This window comes from Sander vitreus, chromosome 9 (genome assembly GCF_031162955.1).
Source record: "Sander vitreus isolate 19-12246 chromosome 9, sanVit1, whole genome shotgun sequence".
NCBI lineage: Eukaryota > Metazoa > Chordata > Actinopteri > Perciformes > Percidae > Sander > Sander vitreus.
Genome location: NC_135863.1, coordinates 2,241,930 through 2,266,930, shown reverse-complemented (window position 1 = coordinate 2,266,930; position 25,001 = coordinate 2,241,930). Strand labels below are relative to the sequence as shown.

The 25,001-nt window shown below is 40.6% G+C and overlaps 2 protein-coding genes across 5 annotated transcripts; both read left to right on the top strand.

Annotated features, from left to right (window-relative positions):
- The first annotated feature begins 457 nt into the window (after positions 1-457).
- Positions 458-15,643, top strand: LOC144523040 (alanine aminotransferase 2-like). Of its 4 annotated transcripts, none has more exons than XM_078258325.1 (11): positions 458-677; positions 3,457-3,546; positions 3,627-3,735; positions 3,869-4,005; positions 5,714-5,957; positions 6,641-6,720; positions 6,805-6,941; positions 8,080-8,251; positions 11,719-11,874; positions 12,250-12,362; positions 15,287-15,643. In XM_078258325.1, exons 1-11 carry the CDS (start codon positions 579-581, stop codon positions 15,375-15,377), a joined length of 1,428 nt encoding a protein of 475 aa, XP_078114451.1. In that variant the 5' UTR covers positions 458-578; the 3' UTR covers positions 15,378-15,643. The 4 variants fall into 4 exon arrangements, with proteins under 4 accessions (XP_078114451.1, XP_078114453.1, XP_078114450.1 ...); XM_078258327.1 differs by lacking the exon at positions 15,287-15,643 and adding an exon at positions 14,462-14,572; XM_078258324.1 differs by lacking the exon at positions 15,287-15,643 and adding an exon at positions 13,035-13,835.
- A 1,105-nt stretch (positions 15,644-16,748) lies between these two features.
- Positions 16,749-24,081, top strand: LOC144523927 (proproteinase E-like). Its single transcript, XM_078259897.1, has 8 exons — positions 16,749-16,788; positions 17,499-17,620; positions 19,058-19,155; positions 19,255-19,380; positions 20,368-20,504; positions 22,073-22,215; positions 23,697-23,849; positions 23,976-24,081. The coding sequence occupies exons 1-8, from the start codon at positions 16,749-16,751 to the stop codon at positions 23,991-23,993; spliced, it is 837 nt and encodes a 278-aa protein (XP_078116023.1). The 3' UTR covers positions 23,994-24,081.
- Positions 24,082-25,001: the final 920 nt, after the last annotated feature.

Sequence of the window (25,001 nt, the reverse complement as noted above, 5' to 3'; positions counted from 1 at the left end):
CTAGGACAGTCTCCTTCATTTCCCGCTTTCACACTCTGATGCAAGTTTAAAATGCCAACACAAAGAAAGCGGAAGCTGACAGACATCCGGCCGAAATGAGGGATTTCCGGCGGAATTTCTGGCGGCACCTGAACAATCCCGGAAATGAAACGTCATTGATATAGACTAAGACATGTATGACATGTTCCAAGCAATATGAAGTAGGTGTAAATGGCAGGTCTAAAGAATACATTGTGAAATAGCACAGGGACAAATACTACCATCTCATGAGATATTCACGTGTTCCACATGGGGAGAAACCCCCTGCCCATTGTCACACCAAATGTGGGATCAACCAGACCTTGCATTATGAAATGACATGAGTTCTGGTGTATCATCTCCCATTCAGCCTGGCTTTATTTAGCACTGCACTATGGGGTGTGTCACAATGTTTAACCAGTTTTTTTTTTTTCAAGCTTCCTCGAGTAATTGTAAGCTAAGCCAAGACTTTGGGTGCCTTCCCTGCATTCGCCTAACAGGCTTCAACATCGAGCCGTTTTTAAGGTCTCCGAATTGTTCAGCTTCTCATTGAGACAGATATGAGTTCCTTGCAGGATGTTAACCCCACGGTGCGGGGGATCAGAGCCCCAACAAGCCTGCAGAGTCTGGCTGCACGCATCACAGAGGAGATCACACAGGTGAGTCATAGGACAGGTGTGATACACCTGAACTAAGCTGAGCAACATTTGCTATTTTAGTCTGCTCCTGTAAGAAGGAGAATAGAGAACAATCTGACTGCAGATTCAAATCGAAAATTATATAATCAAAAGAAACAACATATGATCTTTCAGTACAAAGGTTCTCCCAGCTGTGTGTTATAACTGGTTAAACAATATGAGATGATTACCAGCAGTGGTGGGAGAAGAATTCAGATCCTTTACTTACTAAAGTAACAATTCTAAAATGTAAAAACACATTACAAGTAGGCTTAGCTACATTCAACAATTTAACCAGTCAGTGTTAGCTATATTACTATTGGAGTGTTGTTATACTGATGCATATTAACACTGGTGGTTGAGTTACTTTTTAACTACTTTTTGTTGGGCAGTTTAATCTGTAACAGTGCATCGACTTGGCATGTTTTGTATAAAAAGTAACTTGTAAATCTTGCTATTGAGTAAATGTAATGAAATACTTTATTTATCCTGAAGGAAATTAGGGTGTCCAATAGCTTATACACATCTTATACACATCATACATACACATAGGCACACAGACAATATGACACAGACAATATGACATCCACGCACACATACATACTACATACTAGTATAGACCTGTAGTATACTGTATTAGTAAAGTGGTGTTACACAACAGTTTATGTTGGTCCACATGCTGCAGCCTGTTATCTTTAGTGCAGAGAATACAAATCCAGTTTCTGCCAGACAGCATTCTCTAACCGCTGCCTTACGTTTCAATGATGCCTAACCGGTGTCACTGGTTGAATAATGACTTCAGTGAACACTGATCACTTGTTCACAAGAATCATATAGCCTGTGGATAATTAGGATATTCGTGTGTAATATGCAAAACTCTTGCAGCGGAGCAGTCGCTATTCAGTTCTTGTTCTCAGGCTCCCTCCAACAATGCTACCACAAAATGCAGAAAAAAGAAAAACATTCATGTAAAAATGAGAAGGATAAATATGCACTTGAGCACAGTAGCAAGTAACCTCCAGTTAGCTCCACACCACATCAACCAGGGCAATGGACTGTCTGTAGTTGGCAAACTTATTCACTAAAGCATCCTTTTTGATTTGATATACTGGACAAAGAGGCAAGGCAACGCAAGGCAGCTTTATTTGTACAGCACATTTCAGCAACAGGGCAATTCAAAGTGCTTTACATAAAACATTAAAGACCAGTTGAAAACAATTACAAATATAAAAACAGATAAAACAGAAGCGTAAAAGTTACAGTGCAGTATAAGAAATTAACAATTATTGAAAGAAAGGCAGCATCAAAAAGAAAGGTCTTCAGCACAGAGCACGGAGCAGAAGAATGGAAGAGAGGAAGAGGAGCGCTGTGTGGCTATATTTTCAGGCCAAAAATTAAACAACTGCAAGCTGTATAATTTGTAAAAACACAACACATTCATACAAGCATATGAAAATTATGTCCTGGGTTTTAACATATTAATAATCCAAAGGAAAAATCACAAAACCACTTGGTCATGAGAATTCATTCAGATTTAGCAATTTGATGATGCAACCACCTTAATTATTAAAAAGTATCGGTATCGGCGATATTTACTTGGTATCGGATTGATCACAAATTTTGTAAAATTTGGAGTATCGCACACCACTACTGTTTAGTTCTGACTATGGGGACAGAAAGCAGACGTGTCCCAGACGACTTGAGAGGTCTGGGTGGTTCATAATGTATAGCAGCAGATCAGAAATGTATTTTGCGTAAACCATTTCGTGCTTTATAAATCAACAGAAGTATTTTGAAATCAATTATTTAAGGGACAGGAAGCCAGTGCAAAGACTTCAGAACTGAAGTGATGTGATCCACTTTCTTGGTCTTAGTGAGGACTCGAGCAGCTGCGTTCTAAATCAGCTGCTGCTGTCTGATTTATTTTTTAGGGAGACCTGTGAGAACACCGTTACAGTGCAGTAGTATCTACTGAAGACAAAAGCATGGACAAGTTTTTCCAAATCCTGCTGGGTTAAAGGACTTATGTCCTTGATATATTCTTGAGGTGATAATAGGCTGACTTTGTAATTGTCTTAATGTGGCTGTTAAAACTTAGGTCTGAGTCCATGACTACAGCAAGATTTCTGGCTTTGTCCGTTGTTTTTAACATTGTCGATTGAAGCTAAGCACTCACTTTTAATCGTTCCTTTAATCGTTTGCCTCTCACATCCGGTCGTTAATTTGTTCAATACACTTACTCAGTTTTTGTATTGGACTATAGTCCCCTGGCGATAAGGTTATGTAAATGTGTGTGTCGTCCGCATAACTATGGTAACTTAGCCAGTAGAAGCATGTAGATGTTAAAACAGAAGAGGCCCTAGAATGGACCCTTGGGGAACTCTGCACGTCATATTTGTCCGCTCAGATGTGTAATTACCTATAGACACAAAGTAGTCCCTATTCTTTAAGTAGGATTCAAACTAGTTTAGTAATGTGCTAGAGAAAGAGGACTCTCATTCCCTAGTATGTCATTAAACTCAGCGTCTTAGATATCTTAGATATTTATATGTCTCGCATTCATTGTAGAAATAATGTCAACAAATGTTTTTTGTCATGTTTTTTTTGGAGGAAATTTACACTGATGATACAGAATGTAAGTTAATTTTACATAACAACCTCAATGCTACTTAAGGTGACACAGAAGAGAGAAGTTGGATGTCAGGGTTGAAAAATACCACCCAGCTGAGCTTGTATCTAACGCAAAATGTTCTTTTCCCAGGGAGTGACAAAACCCTTCCAGCAGGTGATTGATGTCAGTTTAGGGGATCCCCACAGGGCAGGGATGGCACCCATGTCATTTGTTCGCCAGGTTGGTGGTTTATATTTTATCAGTCTGACAGCTACAAACGGAGCCTGTCTGTTTGTGTCATTCCCTGTTTGTCTTCTCAGGTCTTGGCAGTGTGTCTTTACCCCAAGCTCCTCACAGAAAAATGCCTCCCTCTGGATGCCAGGCAGAGGGCACAGAAGCTTCTGGGGGCCTGCAGTGGAGGCAGCGTGGGTGAGAATGAATACTACTTCATTCATTTATACAGATTTGAAAACATTTGGCCCAAAATATATCCACCAGCATATATTTCCTTTCACTGGCACCTCTGCTCTAATGGCTGATCTCTTCACTTTGTCGATGACAGGCTCATATTCTTTAACCTCCTGCGGTCTACCATGCATCCAGAAAAGCGTTGCTGAGTTCATCGTGAGGAGAGATGGTGGAGTGAGTTCGAACCCAGAAGATATCATTTTCTCCAGTGGTTCTCAGAAGCCTGTAATGGTACGATGAAAAATATAATATATAATATAATATTTTTTGGAGCATGAAGATATATAGATGTAGGAATCGGAATCATAAACAGATTTATTGCCAGGTGGGAAGCATTTACTAGGAATTTGCTTTGGTTGATGGTGCATACATAAAAACAATAATATAAAATAAAAAGTTAAAAAAGGGAATTATTAGGGACTAAACAAATATCCATTATCAGCGGCTGTGGCTCAGGAGGTGGAACGGTCGTCTACCAATCAAAGGCCGGTGGTATCAAGGCCCCTTTGACATGTAGACTGCCAGGGTATCACACGTTTTTTAGCTGTGCCATCAGTCTGTGAATGGCTCTTTATCTGATGAGCAGGTGGCACCACCTTGGCCACCAGTATATGAATGTTTGTGTGAATGGTGTTAATGGTGCCTGTTGTAGGTAAAGCGCTTTGAGTGGTCGTTCAGGGAAAGAAAAGCGCTACATAAATGCAGTCCATTTACCATTAGTCATGTTAGGCCCCTCCACACATAAACTCCTGGATAGGAGAAAAAAAAAAACGTCTTTCTTTAAAACCAATCACAATCGACTTGGGTGGCACTAAGTGCTGGTCGCAAAGACGGTGGATCTGCAAAATGGACTCGAGAAGGAACTTGTTTTGGTGAAACATTTGCACCCCGCAAAAGAAAAAAAAAACGGCACACACAATATTAAATGAAGCTAACTGTTGGTATCTGTGGTATCTGACGATTTACACTTTGACATGGGATTTGGTGTGAGGGGATGGGTGAACTTTGCCCCACTAGTGTTGAAGCCATTTGGAGGCTGTTAACATGAACAGATAGCCCCCAGGACAGAGGAGTCCGGTTTTTGTGGTTGTGCCAAAGAAAAGGTATCGATTGGTCAGTTCCCTACTCCAATCATACACTTATACATATCACACCGTATGTTATTACAATGTAAAGGATAAATACTGAATTCACACAAAGAAAAGGCAGAGCGACAATATTTGAAGATTGGGTTGGTCGTCTCTCCGAGCTCCTGCAGAAGCTTGTAAATTGATGCTGGAATCTCTGATGTAATAAACATTTTTATAATCAAGAACAGTGTCAATGAAGTTCCTTCTCCACACATCGGCAACGCAGTGCTGCAACTAAATATACAACAAATCAATACAGTAATGTGAGCTATTTAATTTGGCTGGATTCATGGTTAAACGCTGTTTGCTCTTACCAGTGTATCGCCGTGTGTACTTCGTCCACACCAAAAGGTCCCAAAATGTCCCACTTAGAGAGTAAATGCTGTAACCATATTCTTTGTACATTTTTACAATCATTCCCCGGATGAACCAAGCAGGCCTGCCTTGTTGCACGATCCAAATGTTCTTCAAAACGTGCCTTTTTTTAGCGAATAGCTTACGGCTAAGTTTGTTGTTGTTTCCCGCAACGATCAGAGTCTGTTGTCGATCCAGACCAGTTCATAAGTGGTTAACATATCTGCCTCCACACTCAGCTATTTAAAAATTGTTATAGTATTGTCGTGGCTTTTTCAGGTCAAACCTTTACAGGTTGACAGTGCCAAGTCCGTTCAAACAGGAACTGACACGGTAAGGATAAACTAAAGGAGTCAAACACCTTTATCCTCCATGTTAAAAGTACTTGAATGTGAAATAGAAGAAAAATATATTTTTTGCATATTGTTAACTGCATTGGTATTTATTGTGTTCAGATGGTTTTGCACCTGCTGGCCAGTGGGGAGGGGGAGACTCAGACAGGCGTGTTGACCCCGAGGCCCTGCCCACACACCCTGCCCCCGCTGCTGGATGAGGCCGGGGTGACACTGGTGCCGTACCAGCTGATGGAGGACCGTGGCTGGGCTGTAGACCTGGACGAGCTGCACCGAGCTTTGAAGATCGCTAGGGGGCGCTGTGAGCCCAGAGCTATTTACATCAGCAACCCAGGAAACCCCACAGGTAAATAATGTGGTCACAAAAAGTGCTCTGGTTTATTGGCAAATAGCCTCAGGAAGGAACTTGTTTTGGTGGAACATGTGTACGTTCAAAGGTTGTTTTAGTCGTGCAACAGAAAACTCAGAATGGACAGATAGTCTAGCTAGCTGTCTGGATTTACTCTGCAGAGATCTGAGGAGCAGTTAACCATAGTCCTCAGAAATCCACCAGAGTTTAGAACGCCAACACAAAGACAGAGGAAGGTGATGGACATCCGACGGAATTTCCGGTGGCACCTGAACAATCCTGGAAGTGAGACGTCGTCGATATAGACTAAGCTAAACTTAACATCTCCAGCAAAAAAAGACAGGAACTTCAGATGTTGGGATGGCGCCCACACTGTACTGTGGGAGTAATACTTAAGGGGACCGGTGTTTTAACCCAAACCATAATCTTTTTTTCTAATCCTAACTAGTAGTATGTTTGGGGGAAAGTATGTGAATACACACAGTGGGAAAAGTATTAACAGGATAAAAAAATAAATAAAAAAAAACGACATTGGAAAATGACGTTGGTTAGAGGGTTCTCAATTTCGGTTTCGATTACTTTTTTTGATTTGTTGTCGAAACAACATACAACATACAGTAGCTCCATTAACTGATCTTCTCACAATAATCTCCCATACTCACTGTTATTTGTCCTCCTAGGTCATGTGCAAGACAGGAAATCAATAGAGGAAGTGATTCGTTTCGCTGCAACCGAGGGCCTCGTCCTGTTGGCTGAAGAGGTGATGTGGCATCTAAAAGTTGTTCTCATCAGTTTCTAGTCTCAAACAATGTCCCTTTTTTTCATGTCCTCTTGAACCTTCCAGGTGTACCAGGACAGCGTGTATGGACAGGATAAAAAGTTTATTTCCTATAAGAGAGTCCTGTTTGAGATGGGCAAAGAGTACTCAGAGACAGTGGAGTTGGTCTCCTTCCACTCTATATCCAGCGCCTGCATGGGGGAGTGAGTATCACTCATGTTTCTTTAAGAACGTACCTTCCCTTAGCCAAATGTGTGATTCACACTTGTATGCTTGTTTTTTTACATTTCAAATTGCATAATTTGTGCTCCGATAACTTTTGTTGGCCACGGAGGTTGGTTTTGGGAGTTGACGTCCACGTTGTCACTTTATTCAACGTTTGATGCTTTTTATGAAATTTGGTTTTTCCCCACGTTTTTTTTTCTTTTTTTTTACGTTTGTCGATTTTTTTCAACATTTTTGAATTTTTTTTTCAACGTTTTCAGAAGTTTAGTAACTGAGCAGCTTTGTATGATTTTTTTATAGGCCCAACTGAAAATGTTCTGTATTTCAACTGTAGCTACACACATAATATACGTTTTTAATTACGGGGAAAAGTCCGAGTAATGAGCTGCCAGAACCTTTTCTGTTATTTTGCGGATTTATTTCTTAGAGTGTAGGAAGGTTTGCTTACGATTTGTGAGCTTTCTAAAAAGAAACACCAAAACAAGACAGCCTTGAAGGTACCGTACAGTATTTAAATGTTGGGATAAAGTCAAAAGTGTTTTGATTTTTTGATTTTCCAGCAGCAGGTTACATCTTCACATGTATGCTTGCAGATGTCCACAGACAACTCAGACAATAAAAATGTTTGTAATGAAACTAGATCTGGATCCAATTCCGCAGGATGTCCCTATCTTAAAATGACAAACAATTCTTGAAATTTGCAACAGCAAATACATTTTAAAAGAAACATACGCGTATGCTCTTTGTCATTATAATAGGCAAAGGTTTAAATGAGCATTCATGTGTTTTCCATGTAACATCCCCCTGCAACTAAAGCATAGTTAGTGATTTGTTTCAATTCACTTGGTTAAGTTTAAGGAAATATTGCAGTTTGGTTTATATATTAAAAAAAGTCAACATGGCATGAGACAGCTTTTTTCTCCCTTGAAAATATTGAACCAAACCACAATCTTTCCCTATAGTAGCCAAACCAAGCCTGGTCAAAGTCCTGGAGCGTACAAAAAAAATGTTGCCAGTGAATAAACACGGTTATGTAGATATAAAAATAATAACGCAAGTTCAGCCTAAGAAGAGACAAACTGTGGTCATTGTACTCTGTGCTCACCCTGTGTTTAGGGCTGGTCTGAGAGGAGGATATATGGAGGTAATTAACATGGACCCAGCAGTGAATAAGTATTTAAGAAGTATGCAGGACTCTTCCAGCCCTCCCGTTTTACCACAGCTCGCTCTGGAGATTATGGTCAATCCACCCACACCTGGACAACCTTCTTATAAAATGTACTCACAGGTAGGAGGAACTCTACATTTAATCAAAAAGGATTACTGGCAAACGCAGTCTCTTACAGAATAAAAATGTAACATGAATGCACTACATCAACAACTCTATACATTGTTAGCCAAGATTGAACAGAATAGAATAGAATTTGTTGTCATTGCACAAGCTTGTGCCATACTTGCATATAAAAAGTACGAAAAGAAAGTAATACACAAGAAAATACTCTAACATACACTCGTGCACAGTCATCCCGGTCAATAAATATATGAACAAGAATGTTTAAAAGCATGGGAACAGTACTGCACAGGTTGTATTATTGCACATATAGTTGGTGACACCAAGGTGGGGGAAATGTTTGATATTGTTCAGTTCAATGATGGCTCAGTTCTGTCAGCAAAATATTTCACAAACTGGTAAACAGATTTGATTAATTTCTTGTTATTTTATTCATATTGTTTTGAATACGTTTTGAATGATTTTCCTACTTTCTAATACATGACTGCACTTCCAATAATGAAAATAAAAAACATTTGACACATATACTAATTCCATCATCATAGACTATTACTGTGTGTTTTGGAGTAAATACTGATCCAGATCAGGAATGTTTTCCATTGTTAACTAATGAATCAAACGAATTCAGGCCTTTGCATGATGTTTGTCCCTGGAAAATGTTTTTTATACTCAAAGTTGTATCATTCATATCCTCAAATTTAAAACCTAAGCCATGATCTTTTCTTAGACCTCACCAAGTAGTTGTGTTTCCTTAACCTAACCAAGTAACGTTAGTTTTGTTTGAATTCACAATGGGAATCGCAGAGCGTTAAAAAGTAACGCCAAGGGCTCCTGACTATGCTAACGCCGACCGTTATGTATGTGAATAGATACTAGATGAATAGACGTTACACTTCTGGGATTGTTCTGTTGCCAACGGAAATTCCGCCGGATTTCACTCATTTAGGCATCCGTTACCTTGGGCTTTCTTTGTGTTGGCATTTTAAACTCCGGTGGATTTCTGAGGACTATGGTTAACTGCTCCTCAGATCTCTGCAGGGTAAATCCAGACAGCTAGCTAGACTATCTGTCCAATCTGAGTTTTCTGTTGCACGACTAAAACAACTTTTGCACGTAAACATGTTCCACCAAAACAAGTTCCTTCCTGAGACTATTTTGCAGAGGCGCCGTTGCTCCGTACGGGCGCTTAGCGCCGCTCAAGACGATCATGATCGGTCTAAAGAAATGCCAATAAACCAGAGCACGTTTTTCTCCCATTCCGGAATGCTGTGTGGACTAGCCAGACCCTCTTCCGCAGCGCTGTGGAGGAAGGCCTGGCAATGCGAGACTAGTGAATAGATAGATGATCATGGCCTTCTGAACCTCATAGAAGTGGGTAGCAGACCCCTTCTAACCCATATTTATGAGGCTGATAACACATTCGAAACGGGTGCATCCAGCAGATATGAAGCAACATTACCATTTTAGTTTTTGTTCAAATCTAACCTCCATGTTCACTCAACTTTTAGCTCTTTGTCTGTCAGTGGTTTGGTTCTGAGCAGGTAGTGTATGGTGGACAATGTCTGAAAAACAGATTTGATAAGGACCAACACAAAGTTGTGGAGTGAAAAACCCAAACAATGAGCTGACAGCTGTTAAAACACTTCATAGTGTCGAGCTGACTCCTTTACACACAGTTGTCTTCAGTCTTTAGTTGTTAAAATAAAAAATATGAATAATGGCAGCTTTAAAGAGCCCCTATTATACTCATTTTCAGCGTCATATTTGTACTCTTGAGGTTTACTAGAATAGGTTTACATGCTTTGATGTTCGAAAAATATTATGTTTCTCATACTGCCAATTGATGCAGCTCCTCTGCCTGAAACACTATGTCTGAGGGCTTGGCCCCGCCTTCCTGAGAAGCCCAGTCTGCTCTGATTGGTCAGCTGGCCCACTCCGTTGTGATTGGGTAACCAGATTCAAACAAGCCACTGGGTGGGCTGTGCTTGCTCAGGCAGCACCTGTGGCTTTCTCAGTCAGTGACATCATTAATTGAGGAATTTCAAACAGGAATGTGGGCGAGCCGTTTTCTGCGAATGCCGTTTTATTCAATATTAAATTAATGAATAAATACACAATAAATTAATAAATACTTAAATACATGAATCAATAAATAAATATAAATAAATGAGGCAATAAATACATAAATAATTAAATAAATGTTAATATTCATATATAAATTAATCAATTAGTTAAATATATGAAAAGGTTTTACTTTTAATTATTTCATGGTACTTTTATTTCATAAATCCACATTTATTTATTTCCGTGGCCCTGTATTTCCTAATGCCACATTTATTGATTTCCCTCTCTATTTATTTCCAGTTCTTATATGCAAATCAGGGGGCGTGGCTATCTCTCACATTCAGAACAGAGCTGTGGGCAAAACAAGGCTGGCGAAGTGAGAGTGCACCACGACCAAGGTGAATGGGACTTCTTATGTGGACGTTTCTGTCCTCATTCATCTCATTTCCTTCTTGCGCAGCCGCTGCAGTTGACACACCTGTAAACACAATGTTATATAAAATAAACAATAAATACAGAAGCGTCCCACATAAATAGTTCCAAAGAAGTCCCATTCACCTTGTCTCACTTGTCCATCAACGGAAATGTTCAGTTTAATGTGAATTAGAGCAGTTGTTTGCCCGCTAGCTCACTTAACAACGCCTCAGCTAATGTTGTGTCAACCCGCAGTGGGTACAGAGCCCCGCGAGCTGCCGGTTGTGGGGCTCTGTCAGGTCAGTGCTAGTTGGTGGTTCAGTTACCCCCAGAATAGGTGACTGTGGGCTGGGTACAGAGCACCGCGAGCTGCTGGTCGTTTTGCTCGCGGCTTTGTTCTGAATGTGAGAGATAGCCACACCCCCTGATTTGCATATAAGAACTGGAAATAAATAGAGAGGGAAATCAATAAATGTGGATTTATAAAATAAAAGTCTCTTGAAATAAATAAACGTGGACTTATGAAATAAAAGTACCATGAAATAATTAAACAGTAAAACCTTTTAATATATTTATTGAACTAATTGATTCACATTTATATGAATATTTACATTTAATTATTTATGTATTTATTGCCTCATTTATTTATTTCATGATGTATTTCAAAGGCATATTTATTTATTTATTCATGTATTTATGTATTTATTAATTCATTTATATATTTATTCATGTATTTAATATTGAATAAAACGGCATTCCATAGTTTTCAGGCAGTTGAGAAAAGTGCTGCCTGTGGGAGAGAAAGCTCCATTTGGAGTGACGTGTTGTTTTTGTACTTTATACACATATTACATACACACAAAACTATAGGGAAAATCAAAAAAAAGCATTATAATGGGAGTTTACCTTTCAGAGGAGTTTTTTTAAAAGCTACAGTAGCTTTTGTGCTTTTCCAACCAGTGTTTGATTTTTTTTCTCAATCAAAGGAGATTCTTCACTCTCAGACAACTCTGTCCCAGAATGCTCAGCGTGCTTGTGAGTTCCTGAATGATTTACCTGGGGTGAACTGCCAACCAGGGATGGGGGGAGTCTTTCTTTATCCGTGTCTGCATTTACCACGTCAGGTGATAGAGGAGGCCAAGGTGAGAATCCCTCTCCACTGGACCTTAAGTCCTCAGGTTTTACCACAGATTATGGCTGTAGTGCTTTTAACTTAAATTATTAATATTGAACTGATGCTGTATTGGATTTGTTTACATCCATGATGTTTGTAAACCAAAAGTAAAAAGGCAAATATGACCAGTACTTCCTCCTGGACCAGTTGAGAAACACGCAAAATGTGAATATATGCATCATTTATAAGGTCCACAACATAATGATTGCATCCTAAATGTTTTCTAATGTACTAGAACAGAAGTCAAACAGGCAATGTAACATTGTGCATAAAATCTCATATTATGCAAGACAAAGCTTTCATTTTAGTAGTGATTTGAACAGGGCACTTTTATCCATTCCAGATGTTAGGTGTGGAGGCAGATGTGTTTTATTGCCAGAGGTTACTGGAGGAGGAAGGTGTATGTTTGGGAGCTGGCTGTGAGAATGGACATGAAGATCCAAACTACCACATCAGGTAAGAAAAAACAGCTGTGTGTGTGTGTGTGTGTGTGTGTGTGTGTGTGTGTTGTTCGAGTTTTAGACCTTAAAGAGTGAGGACACTTTTGGTATTAGGACACATTTCTGGAAAGTGATGGCATTATTAAAACACGAAAGGTTTTGACAAAATCAGGATATTTTGGAACATGAGAACATTTTGGGAAAATCTGTATATTTTAGAGAGGGAGGGCATTTTTTGGGACGAGAGGACACTTCTGGGGTATGTCCCAGGTTCTTCAATTGCATCCACGTTTCCTCCACTTGCTTCCCTTTCTCGTGTCTTAGTCCGATTCAAGAGCCTTTGGTGCATTTGATCCTTTTTTTAATCAAATTTGACATCTATTTTATTTATTTTTTTCTTGTGAGGTGAATCAAGGTTACAGTCTGTATTCAGAGCTGCTGTTCAAGTAAAGGTCAAGTCACGATAATTATCTAATTCAGGATTTTTGCCGCCAACCAAACGTTTAGATAGCCAGTCCTGCATAAGGACTAGCTAAGTGACACCTGTTTAACACTAGTTTAACTCATCACTCACAAGATCAGAGTTGTAATCGTCAGGGCTGCGTCGTCCCTCGTTAATGCTGTGTTTCGTGTGTCTCTTTTTTTTGTTTTGTGTGTGTTTTTGTCGTTTCCAATTATTTTTTACTAGTACAGTGCCCGTTCAAAATGTGACTGTTTGGAACGGGCTGATTGCTTGGCCTGTGGTATTGCTGGTTGAAGCTTTCTCCAAAACCAAATTGTACCCCCAACATTACTTACAGAAGGACCCCAAACCACCTAATATGCAACTCCACTGTATAGCCTACTACTGACTTACAGTGTAGGCTGCATCTACATCAGAGGAAGACATTGTACCACCATCTTTACTTGACAGAAAACGTTGCAGATTCAGAATTTAATCACAAAATATCACAATGAAAATGTGGAGTACCTAATCCGACAGTAGCCTCATGGACTCATGGCGGTGTACTACCCACCTGGCCCCGTTATGACAGCTAATCAGCACATATCTGCGTTAGGGGTGCATGATATATTGATTCAAGATCGTTATCGCGATATCACAATGCGCAATATTATATCGAAAGTGTCGCGATAAGTATGCAATATTTAGTTTATTTTGTGGAGCGCTGCGTCCCGTCCGTCGGCTGTGTGGCTTAGTTGTGTTTGATTTAGAGCTTGAAACGCTGTAATGATCATCATTTCATTGGCCAGTTACCGTGCCACTTGCACATGTCAGTGCACGTCAGCGCGCGGGGCCACTAATGACAAACCCTATGGAGCGTGTGTGAAGTGAAGAAATAGATAGAGACAACAAAACGGAACGAATCAGAGAAGGGAAAGAACAGAAAGGACCTAAAGAGAGAGCGAAGGGAGTGAACGGAGCAAAAGAAAGAACACAAAAGTAAGAAGATGAGTGTTGCTCAGGGAGAAGACCAAATAACAGATTGAAGAGGAAACGTTAGTGGCCAAAAGTAATCCCATCCCGCATCTATTTCTCACCGGTAGCTATCCCGCAACTTTATAAACAGTGTTTATATGAGGCAGAGTTTGGAGTCGGAAATACTTTTCATCAACGACCGACCTGTGGTCCAGCCGCACTACGGAGCCGTACGTAAGTCTCAGTGTGCACTATATTGTTGTGAATCTATTTTGATGCGTTTTCCCATAACTTTTGTAATTTTACATATGTTTAACAATATCAAAATTAATATTGATATCGCAATATTCATAATCAAGATCGCAATATCACATTTTGTCAATATCGTGCAACCCTAATCTGCGTTAATAAACCAGCAGAAACGGACTGTGTGTGTGCGTGCAGAGAGAGAGAGAGAGAACATTTTTGTGTTGTCTTTTTGCGTGCTGCACCAGCAGCTTATTGTTAGGCTGTTTATTTATTTTTAATATCCAATATCCAATGCTGTCCAATTGCTCCAAAATCCAAACCCCAAGTTCATTGGGTACCCTGAAATGTTAGGGGCTTGTTCTGACCCAGAATGCAGAGATTTCACACACACAGACAATGAAAGCAGTTTGTAAAGGTTTTAATGAACAAAATAGTACTCAGAGATACAGTGTGGATTTTGTCTGAGCGGGGAATCTCCTGGTTGGTCCGAGTACCGAGGCGAGCCGAGAGGGATGGATCCAGGTCGTACGAGACTCGAGGCGGACAAGCAGGGAAGAGTTCACAGCAGTTTCCACAGGTGGAGGATGAGGCTGGACGGTGAGGCAGCAGGTCTGAGCGGTCACTGGACAGAAACACAGGGTATGTATGAGCTCAGGAGAACAAAGACAAAAGCTAGGGTGCACAAGACAACACGGACACAACCTGAATAAACTGAGAACTCAGAGCCAAGTTACCACATGAGTGTGAATAACGAACTGGCACCGAAGAGGTGATCAGCCCGGGTTTAAGTATTGCTGGAATGAATCTTGGAGATGAGCTGCAGCTGTGAGGAACGGCTGTGCAGTGTTGATTCGGCCATGCCCCTTGACCTACTTTCCTCTGAACACATCTCCAGCACTCCAGGTGGAAAAACACAGATACACACACAGAGACACACAGACAAACAGAGAAAAAAAACACCCAAAACAGGGCGGAGAGAGAGAGCTGCCCATAACAAGAAAACCAAGTGTGAAGTAGATTGAATGAACGGTTCATGAGATATTTCAAATGGACAGACGGACAGACAGACATACATACACACACACACACACACAGAGGCGTCCCGCTTTATTAGATAGATTAGCTTATTACCAAGTGGAGACTCACTAACAAGCTCAGAGTTTTAGGCCTAATCGCCATGGCTGGTCTGAGTGCGTTTCTGCTTTAAGCAAAACTGTGCCCATAATTACTGTAAATGTTAATGCTGTGTTTTGTGTGTCTCTTTCCCCTCGCAGGCTGTGTGTTTTGGCTCCTCCTGCCACCCTGGAGGAGATCTTGGCACGACTTTGCTCTTTCCACCTGCGCCTGCTGGACACATTTCCCTGACAGAAGTGTCAAGGACACCGACTTTGGAGAAAAACACCAAAGCTTGTTTTACATGTTTTTCTCCCAAAATGAATACTGTCAAAAATAAATAACTAAAAAAGTTATTTCTTGATCCTGCAAAGACTAAAATATACTTCAATACTGTATAATACCTTGTGAAATACGAGGTTTAAGCCATCGAGTTACACTTTTGGTTTGCTCACCTTGGTAAATAACAAAGTAAAGGTCCAACACAAACAGTCAATAAAGGATCTTTGAATTATTAATGAGGTTTGATTTGATTTCACTTTATTGGATACTTGAAAATAGACCGATACAGATAGCTGAAATGTGTTTTGCATAAAAGTCCTGCATTAAAAACCTTACTTAAAGGGTAACTCCCGTTTTTTTTCAACCTGGACCTACAACCCTATTTTCCTATGTTTTTGTGTCTAAGTGACTGATGTGAACAACAATCTTTGACATTTGTCCAGTATTAAGCGAGATCGCTGCAGTTGACAGCGGCGAAACAAGCTACAATGTAAGTTAATAGGGCCATTGTGCAGCTTGTATTTATGTTCACAAAAGTGCTCGTTTTGCCACTGACAGGCTCAGATTAATATTCTAAGTGTCTGACAACATAATGGAAAGGATTTCTAAGGAGGTCGACCTTTCTGTTAAAGAGTAAGATCCTTTTTTCAAAACATAAAAACATCCACAAAATTGCGTTCGCTAAAGCCACCAGACTCCATGTAAAGAAACAATCATTTTAGCATCGTAAAATACACTTCATTCAAAGTCGACAGAAACAAAATAAAACTATGAAAATACATTTTGGGTCATCTTTCCACTTTTCCAACCTTCACAACTCTTTGTTGTTCTGGTTGAAATGAACAGATAGTTTACCGATATACATGTGAAAATATTTTGGCTCTATACACGCTAAAAGTATTGTTTTTTTAAATGGAGTCTGGTGGGTTTAACACAAGCGACTTCAGAGCTGTTTCTGGTTAAACAGAAAGGTCTCAAAGAGAGTTTTAAAAAGGTCTATCTCTGTAGGGATCCTTTCCATAATGTCCGACACGCTTTTCTTCAGGTCCAGCCCCAAACACTCCATTAAATAATATCAATATGTTAGTTTATTGATCACTGTTAGGTATACATTACCCCCAAAAGTCTTCTGGAGTCAAACATTTTGTTATATTTCTGTACACACATGCTTATTTGTTTTTGGCTCTGGAGGGGTTATGTAAGGAGGTGAAACAGATGAAGCAGGGAACATAGATTCCCAGGTCAAAGACTGGTCTGTGTGTGTGAGTGTGTGTTACTGATTACTGTTCAATTTGGAAGGTATAAAAGCCGACACACTCGGACAGTCAACTCTGAGGAATCATGATGAAAGTGGCCCTTGTCCTGCTGTTCGCTGCCTACGGTGAGTGTCATCCATCTGGTTTAAAAAGGGGCATCTGTACCTCCAGCAGGGTTAGAGTTCAATGATTAATCTGGAGTTATTTTGTATATTATTTATTATGAACATATCCCAATGAAAAGACCAATATACAAAACTTTCTGACGTCCCTACCCTGTCTGTGGCACTCAGCCCCAAGCTCATCGGTTCCTCCTAAAGACTAAAATTCAAAAAGAAATTTGAATAAGAAAAAGCTCTGTAGTTTCCTAAAACAGCTGGCTACTGTACACTTATAAAGTAGAATAGTGCATTTGTCTGGAACTATTTTCAGTGGCGGATTAATCAGCATATGTTGCTCTAGTGAGTATTTGGCCGGATGGCGTGTGTGTGGTATTGAGTCAAAATAAGCCCCATGTCACATGTGAGTTCTGCCCTCTCCAACTTTAATCCAGCAGCGAGTTGTATCGTCAAGTGTTTTTGTGATCTTACAGATGGTTGCTCTCTGCCCAAAATATAATATTCACAAACCGCACCGGACTGCCAAACCTGGGATTCGCCTTGTGCAAACATTTCATCATTCCAGACATCTTTCAGACTTTGAATATACAACTTGATGCTGCAAATAACAATTAGTTTTTTTTAAGTTTGCGTTAGAAAAACAACACAGTGGTGAGGTCAAATTTGGGGTTAAAGCCAGTGTTACAGCTTTCAATGTGAGAGCTGAGCTGTATCAGCCTTTTTAACCTCCAGTTCTCTCTGTGGCCCAGCTCACGGGTGTGGCACACCCACTTATCAGCCCTCTGTGAGCCGTGTTGTGAACGGGGAAGATGCCCGACCCTACAGCTGGCCCTGGCAGGTAAGTTAATACTGATCATGGTTAGGTGATATGACATATATATATATACACTGAACAAAATTATAAACGCAAAACTTTTGTTTTTGCCCCCATTTTTCATGAGCTGAACCCAAAGATCTTTTTCCATGTACACAAAAGGCCTATTTCTCTCAAATATTGTTCACAAATCTGTCTAAATCTGTGTTAGTGAGCACTTCTCCTTTGCCGAGATAATCCATCCACCTCACAGGTGTGGCATATTAAGATGCTGATTAGACAGCAGGATTATTGCACAGGTGTTCCTTAGGCTGGACACAATAAAAGTCCACTCTAAAATGTGCAGTTTTACTGTATTAGGAGGGTCTGGGGGTTGGTCCGCAAACCAGTCAGTATCTGGTGTTAGGGTTAGGGTTAGTGTTCATCTCTCTCTCTCTCTCTCTCTCTCTCTCTCTCTCTCTCTCTCTCCCTCTCTCTCTCTCGACCTGACTGCAGTTCGTCGTCGTAACCGACTTGAGTGGGCAAATGCTCAAATTCGATGGTGTCTGGCACTTTGGAGAGGTGTTTTATTCATGGATTAACCCTAACTCTAACCCTAACACCAGATACTGACTGTTTTTTGGACCCCAATATATATATATGCACCATGGGGTGATAAAGATATGCCAACTGCTCTATTATATCCCTTAAAGTAGCTATCTCTTCATGTCTGATTGTTGCTGATAAATGAGAAGGTCTGCTACATATATGGTAATACATTATTTTTCAGCAATGCCAAACACTCAAGTAAAGAATCTCAAAATTGTTCTTGGGTACTGCATTTGAGTAAATGTGTTTAATTAAGCTTGTGTTAGTTCATGCAGGACAAGGATGTCATACACCTGCTGATTGAATTATCATTCCTATCAGACACACACCAATCACAGCCAATCACGGCTACACTGACGCTGCTTCAGTCACTGCTGCTGCCACAATCTTGTTACTGTTTAGCCCCTCTCCCTGCCCCTTTAACACGCACTCCCAACAAAGTGAATGAGACAGGAGAATCTATCTGGGAGCCAAGTCTCAGCCAAATTGTCGTAATAGAATTTGGCTACCCCAAACCATATCGAGTTTATTTCCAAACAACATCTAAAAGATAACACAAAGCGTGAATTCTGCAATGTAACGCTGACTGAGACAGCTGGGTTCTTTTCAGATCAATTTCAGAAGTGCCTATGGTTTTCCACATTTTATCGTGTCATGCAGTGTGGGACTCGCACTGGTCTGGTCTTGGTCTGGACTCGGTCTCGCCCTGCCTTGATCTTTGTCTTGACTCAGTCCCAACCCTTCAAAATCTTGGTCTTGTCTCGGTCTCGATACACTCTGGTCTTGATGATGACTTGGTCTCGGTTTACGTTGCTTCCCACCACTGGTTACTACATGCCATAGCGCTGCATGACTCTGCTGCTCTCGTCACAGATCTCACTGCAGTATCTCAGCGGCTCCACATACCGTCACACCTGCGGAGGTACTCTGCTTGCTCCCAACTGGGTCATGACTGCCGGTCACTGCATCGGGTGGGTCACAGTTTACTCTCACTCTGTATTGTTTCATCTCATGATGTTGGATGAAGATTTCATCTGAAGTCTGTTTGTTTTTACATATCCGTGTGTTAGATCTCGTACCTACCGTGTGGTGCTGGGCGACTACGACCTCACCAAAGAGGAGAGCTATGAGCAGATTAAAGGCGTAGAGACGATCGTGGTTCACCCTGGATGGAATAGTAACTGCCTGTCTTGTGGGTACGTGTATATACAGTAACTCTTCCACACAACTGATTTCATCTTGTGTTTCAAATTGAAAAAAGAGATGTTTTACACCAGGACAGTGACATTTCACTAACACATTTTAAAGTGCAATGATTGATTTTTTTGGCCACTTGGCAGCAGATGGAATCTTAGATTTTGGCTTATAAAAGTTTTGGTTATCTGTAGATTAAGTTTGACCACAAGTAACATAATTTATTAGTCTCACATTGCTGGACTTATCTCCACAGTGTTGTGGAGGAAGGTCTGGCTACACCATAAATACATTCTGGGGTAGGAGAAAAAAACTCTCTGGGTTTTCTTTAAACCAATCACAATCGTCTTGGCGGTGCTAAGCTCTGGACGCAGCGACGGTGGCTCTGCAAAATAGTCTCGGAAAGGAACTTGTCTTGGTGGAACATTTGCACCCTGTAAAAGAAAATGCCACATGCAATATTAAATGAAGTTAACTGTTCACACAATACTAATATAATTAGCTGGATACATGGTGAAACGTAATTTGCTGAGTGTATCGCCGTGTGTACTTTGTCCACAGAAATGCCACCAATCAGTCCAAAAACGTCCCAGTTAGAGAGTAAATGCCGTGTACATATTCTTTGTAAATCTTTACAATCATTCCCCAAAAGAACCTAGCAGGCCTGCCTTATCGCACCATCAAAATCTTCTTCAGAATTTGCCTTTTTTAGCGTGTAGCTTGCAATCTCGAAATTGTTGTTGTTTCCCGAAGCGAACAGAGAGAACAGAGAGCAGAAGGTCACGCGCCGATTGTCTTCCGTTGATCCAGAGTAGTAACTTATTAAGCAGTTAATGTAATGCATTTCCCTCTCCTCTCAAAGAAATAATCTAAATTGTGTTTGGGGGAAAAAGGTGTTCCAAGTTTGTGATTATATTTATTATGACATTTAACAGTTCTTTCTTTCCATGAGATGTCGCTCTGTGTTTCAACATGATTTTCTTGTTCAGTAATGACATTGCGATGATCAAACTGGCGTCCCCTGCCGTTGTGAACGACAAGGTGCAGCCGTCCTGTGTGCCACCGAGCGGAGAGATCACTCCTCACGATGACCCCTGCTACATCACCGGCTGGGGAAGACTCTACAGTGAGTGTTTGTAATGTCCCACACACTGATTTTGATCTATAATCATCCCTATGTGACTGTACTGTGTTTTACTATAGTCTTATTTATATCATATATCTTATACAGATTCAAGCTCAGATTTAAGCCCATGTTAACATAGTATGGTGCAGCAGGAATGAAGTGGGGTGGCAGTAGCTCAGTCCTTAGGGAGTTTCGTCCGGACGGTCGCCGGTTCAAGTCCCCGTATGGATCAAAGTACGTAGTGTGGACTGGTAGCGTGAGAGGTGCCAGTCACCTCCTGGGCATTGACAAGGTGCTCTTGAGCAAAGCACTGAACCCTGCTCCAGCAAGTCACTGCCCCCTCCCTCTGACATCTCTCCGTTTGTGCATGTATAGCTCCTGAGCATGTGTGTGTATATCAGGCCTGTGTGTTCTAACAACAGTGAAAAAAATTGTAATTTCCCCCCTGGGGATCAATAAAGTATAAATTATTATTATTAAGTGCAACATTAATCACTTTATGGTAGGGGATTTTTTTTAAACGCAGCTAGTTTTCATAAAACCTTTATCTAATAGTAATTATATTAACTGGAACAATTCTAACAAAATTAAATCATACTTTCTTTTTATTTCCCACAGTATTATCCCCAAAGCAGCTGTCATTAGAAATATTCCAATAAATCTTTTACTTTCCAGGCTTTTATATATCTTACTTCTTGGATTCTTGTATTGAATAAATTGATCATATTGATTATAAGAGGAATTATCTCATTTTCATTTACTCGTGCTTTGGAGTTTCTATTAGAAGATGTTTACATGCTTAAATCTTCAAAGTGTTAAAATTTGTATCATTCTGTATTATTCTCATTCAATATTCCTATATTCACCCTCTGCATGAAACGCTCCGTTTTAGCGCCTGTCTCTTTAAGCCCACATCCTGAAAAAGCCCAGTCTGCTTGATTGGTCATGTTTCCGGGTCTTCTTCATCTGTCCTCTCAGAGTCTCTGCACTCATTGCAACCGGGGAATGACTGTAACAGCACTGTAGCGGCACTTTCTACCTATATATAGTATTGCAGTGACATCACAACCGTACAGAAGTCCTGACGGCTCGTTTAAAGGCACAGTTTCTGAATACAGGCTGTGTGCATTTCTCTGTGGGTTTAGGCATTTGGTACTTTAACAGTACTTATATAGCACCATAAACCTGCTTTATAAGAAAAACAACATGGACATCTTACTTTTCACAATATGGGACCTTTAAAGGAATAGCAGATAGATAGATAGATAGATAGATAGATAGATAGATAGATAGATAGATAGATAGATAGATAGATAGATAGATTCCCCTTCAACAGACTCATTAAAAACACATTTAGAACAATGTTACAATAATGAGAACAATTAAAGTCCTGATGACGTCTGGAGGACCGTTTTGTTTTTTTGTTGACTCCCCTGTCATCTTAGCATCACAAAGTTACTTTAACTGCAGAACTATGGAAAAGTCAAAGGCTATAAAATGAATATGTTTGTATTCATTTGTATTTGTGTTTGAATATTGGTTGGTTAATTAGTTTGCCCTTCTTGCAGGTGGTGGTCCTATCGCCTCTAAGCTCCAGCAGGCTCTCCTTCCTGTGGTTGGCCACAGCGTCTGCAGCAGCAGCGGCTGGTGGGGCAGCAGCGTGAAACCCACAATGATCTGCGGTGGTGGTGACATCCGCTCTGGCTGCCATGTATGCACCATTCCCTTCATCACAACATGTTAATAGTCTCGCATTGCCAGACCTTCCTCCACAGTGCTGCGGAGTAAGGTCTGGCTACACCACAGATACATTCTGGGATAGGAGAAAAAAACTCTCTGGGTTGTTTGCATTTCTTTAAACCAATCCCAATCGTCTTGGCCGGCGCTGAGCTCCAGACGGAGCAACGGTGTCTCTGCAAAATAGTCTCGGGAAGGAACTTGTTTTGGTGGAACATTTACACCCTGATAAAAGAAAATGCCACATATAACATTAAATGAAGTTAACTGTTCACATAATACAATAACGTGAACTATTTAAATTAGCTGGATACATGGTTAAACCTTATTTGCTCTTACCAGTGTATCACTGTGTGTACTTTGTCCAAAGAAATCCTGCCACAATCTGCCCCAAAACGTCCCAGTTAGAGAGAAAATGCTGTAAACATATTCCTTGTAAATCTTTACAATTATTCCACCAAAGAACCAAGCAGGTTTGCCTTGTTGCACGATCAACATTTTCTTCAAAACTTGCCATTCTCAGCTACCTATCTCGAAGTTTGTTCTTGTTTCCCGATACGAACGAGTTTTGCAAGGCGAGGGACATGGCGATTATCCCGTAAATGACCTGTTGTTGATCCAGACAATGGGCCCTATTTTAACGACCTAAGCACACGGCGTGAAGCGCCTGGTGCAGGTGCGTTTAGGGCGTGTACGAATCCACTTTTGCTAGTTTAACGGCGGAAAAAAGGGTCCGTGCGCCGGGCGCATGGTTCAAAAGGGTTGTACTTCGAGTCTTCATTAATCAGAGGTGTGTTTTGGGCGTAACATGCAATAAACCAATCAGAGATCATCTCCCATTCCCTTTAAAAGCCAGGCGCATTTGGACTTTGGCGCATTGCTGTTATGATGGCGGATTTGCTGAGCAGGAAGGAGATTTTCAGGAGAAGAAACTGATCTGCTCGTGTGTGAAGTGAAAGCGTGCTAGCAGATCATATTATAATACTATTTCATATTGTAATATTTTATTTTTTGTGTGCTGCTGCGCGTCCCTGTGTGTGTAACAAACATAGTGTGCGTGCTGTACACGAGCCTAGGCACATTTTATTAATGCTCTGTTAAAATAACAATCAAATGCTGTGTTATTGACTTTAGACCAGGTTTTTGTTGTCAATAGCGCAATCACTTTCCGCTGCCTCAAGATAGCAATACGCCAAGAATGCACCTGAACACACCTCCCTGTAAGACCAGCACGGCCATGGGCGCACAGATGGGCCCAGGTGCATTCGCTATTTAAACAACGAGGGTGCTGGACGGGAAATTGACAACTGCGTCGGTCTTAAACTAGCAAAGACACTTGGGTCGGGCTTTGTGCTGCGCTGCGCCGGGTGCGAGATAGAGCCCCACATTTTAATAAGTGCAGGTTCACCCTGTATCAGTCTGTTGCCTTCACTTGTCGTCTGTCTGTCTCTGCAGGGGGATTCAGGAGGCCCTCTAAACTGCAAGGGTGTGGATGGCAGGTGGTACGTGCAGGGGGTGACCAGCTTTGTCTCCTCTCTAGGATGCAACACCCCCATGAAGCCCACAGTGTTCACTCGCACCTCTTCCTTCACCAAGTGGATCAGTGACGTGAGTTTCCTTTAGTACAGATGGGTGACAAATTAAAGACAAAACGACATAAAAAGTGTTCAATACTATGCTATAGTTGTATGTGTCTTGTCAGTATTTCTCACTTCTTTTTTTTGTATTCTTCAGACGATGCTGCAGTACTGAAGACCTGGAACCCTTTCATGTTGAATAAATCCATTTAATCAACTACAGAATGTCTCTTTTGGTGCCTAATGTTAAACACAGGTCAAAAGTCAAGAGACATAATATAAAATAAAAAAATAAAATTGAAAATAAAAAATATCACAAATACATAAAATAACATCTTTTTTTGGAAAATCTGTACAGTTTTGTGCAGAAATGTGGAAAATATTGACTGGGGCATGTGCAAATGTTAAAGTATAAAGTACAAAGTGTGCATGTGGGTAGATCGTAAAGATGTGCTTTATTATAACACATGCTATAACGTCAGTATTCAGACTAATAAATGTGCTGTTGAGACTCCCAAAATGCAATGCACAAAATGGAAAATGGAGGAGCTACTCACAGCAGGACAAAAACAAAGACTATTCATGGATGATGGTGAATCAGCTCCAGGAACATCTCAAAAGACAAAGAATAATTCTCACAGTTTATAACTCATGTGACCAGCCAGCAGTCGCCATCATTTTGAAGTAAATCACAGAAATTGTTGTGCATAGTTTTTCTTACGAAATCATATGAACCCGTTCATGAGAATACATGGCTTGAAGACATTTATCAGACTTCACACAGCTCCCTCTGGAGACATTAAAGGCTTTATACTATTTTTTTCCTATGTATACAGTAAGCATTCAAGACCTGGAAACAGTTTTTGATGTTTGAAATCAGTAAAGCTCCCCTTTATCTTAACAGCGCAGGATATGAAGAATCTGAATTATGTATTTTCAGCAGGTGACCACAAGGTGTCAGCGTTAGCTTCTGCAGTCGATGAGCAGATGTGACTGAAGGCGACTGGTTTGGTTTGCTGATCAGAGAGGAGGAGGCAACACTCATATAGACATGAACATAAGGTCTCTTTATCACTCTCTCTATCCTTTCACAATGAGTGGAATTCAATTTTTTGCACATGCTATGATTATTCCACCCCAGTTGCTCTAGGGAGAGAGAGAGTGAGAGGGCTCATTCTTCAAA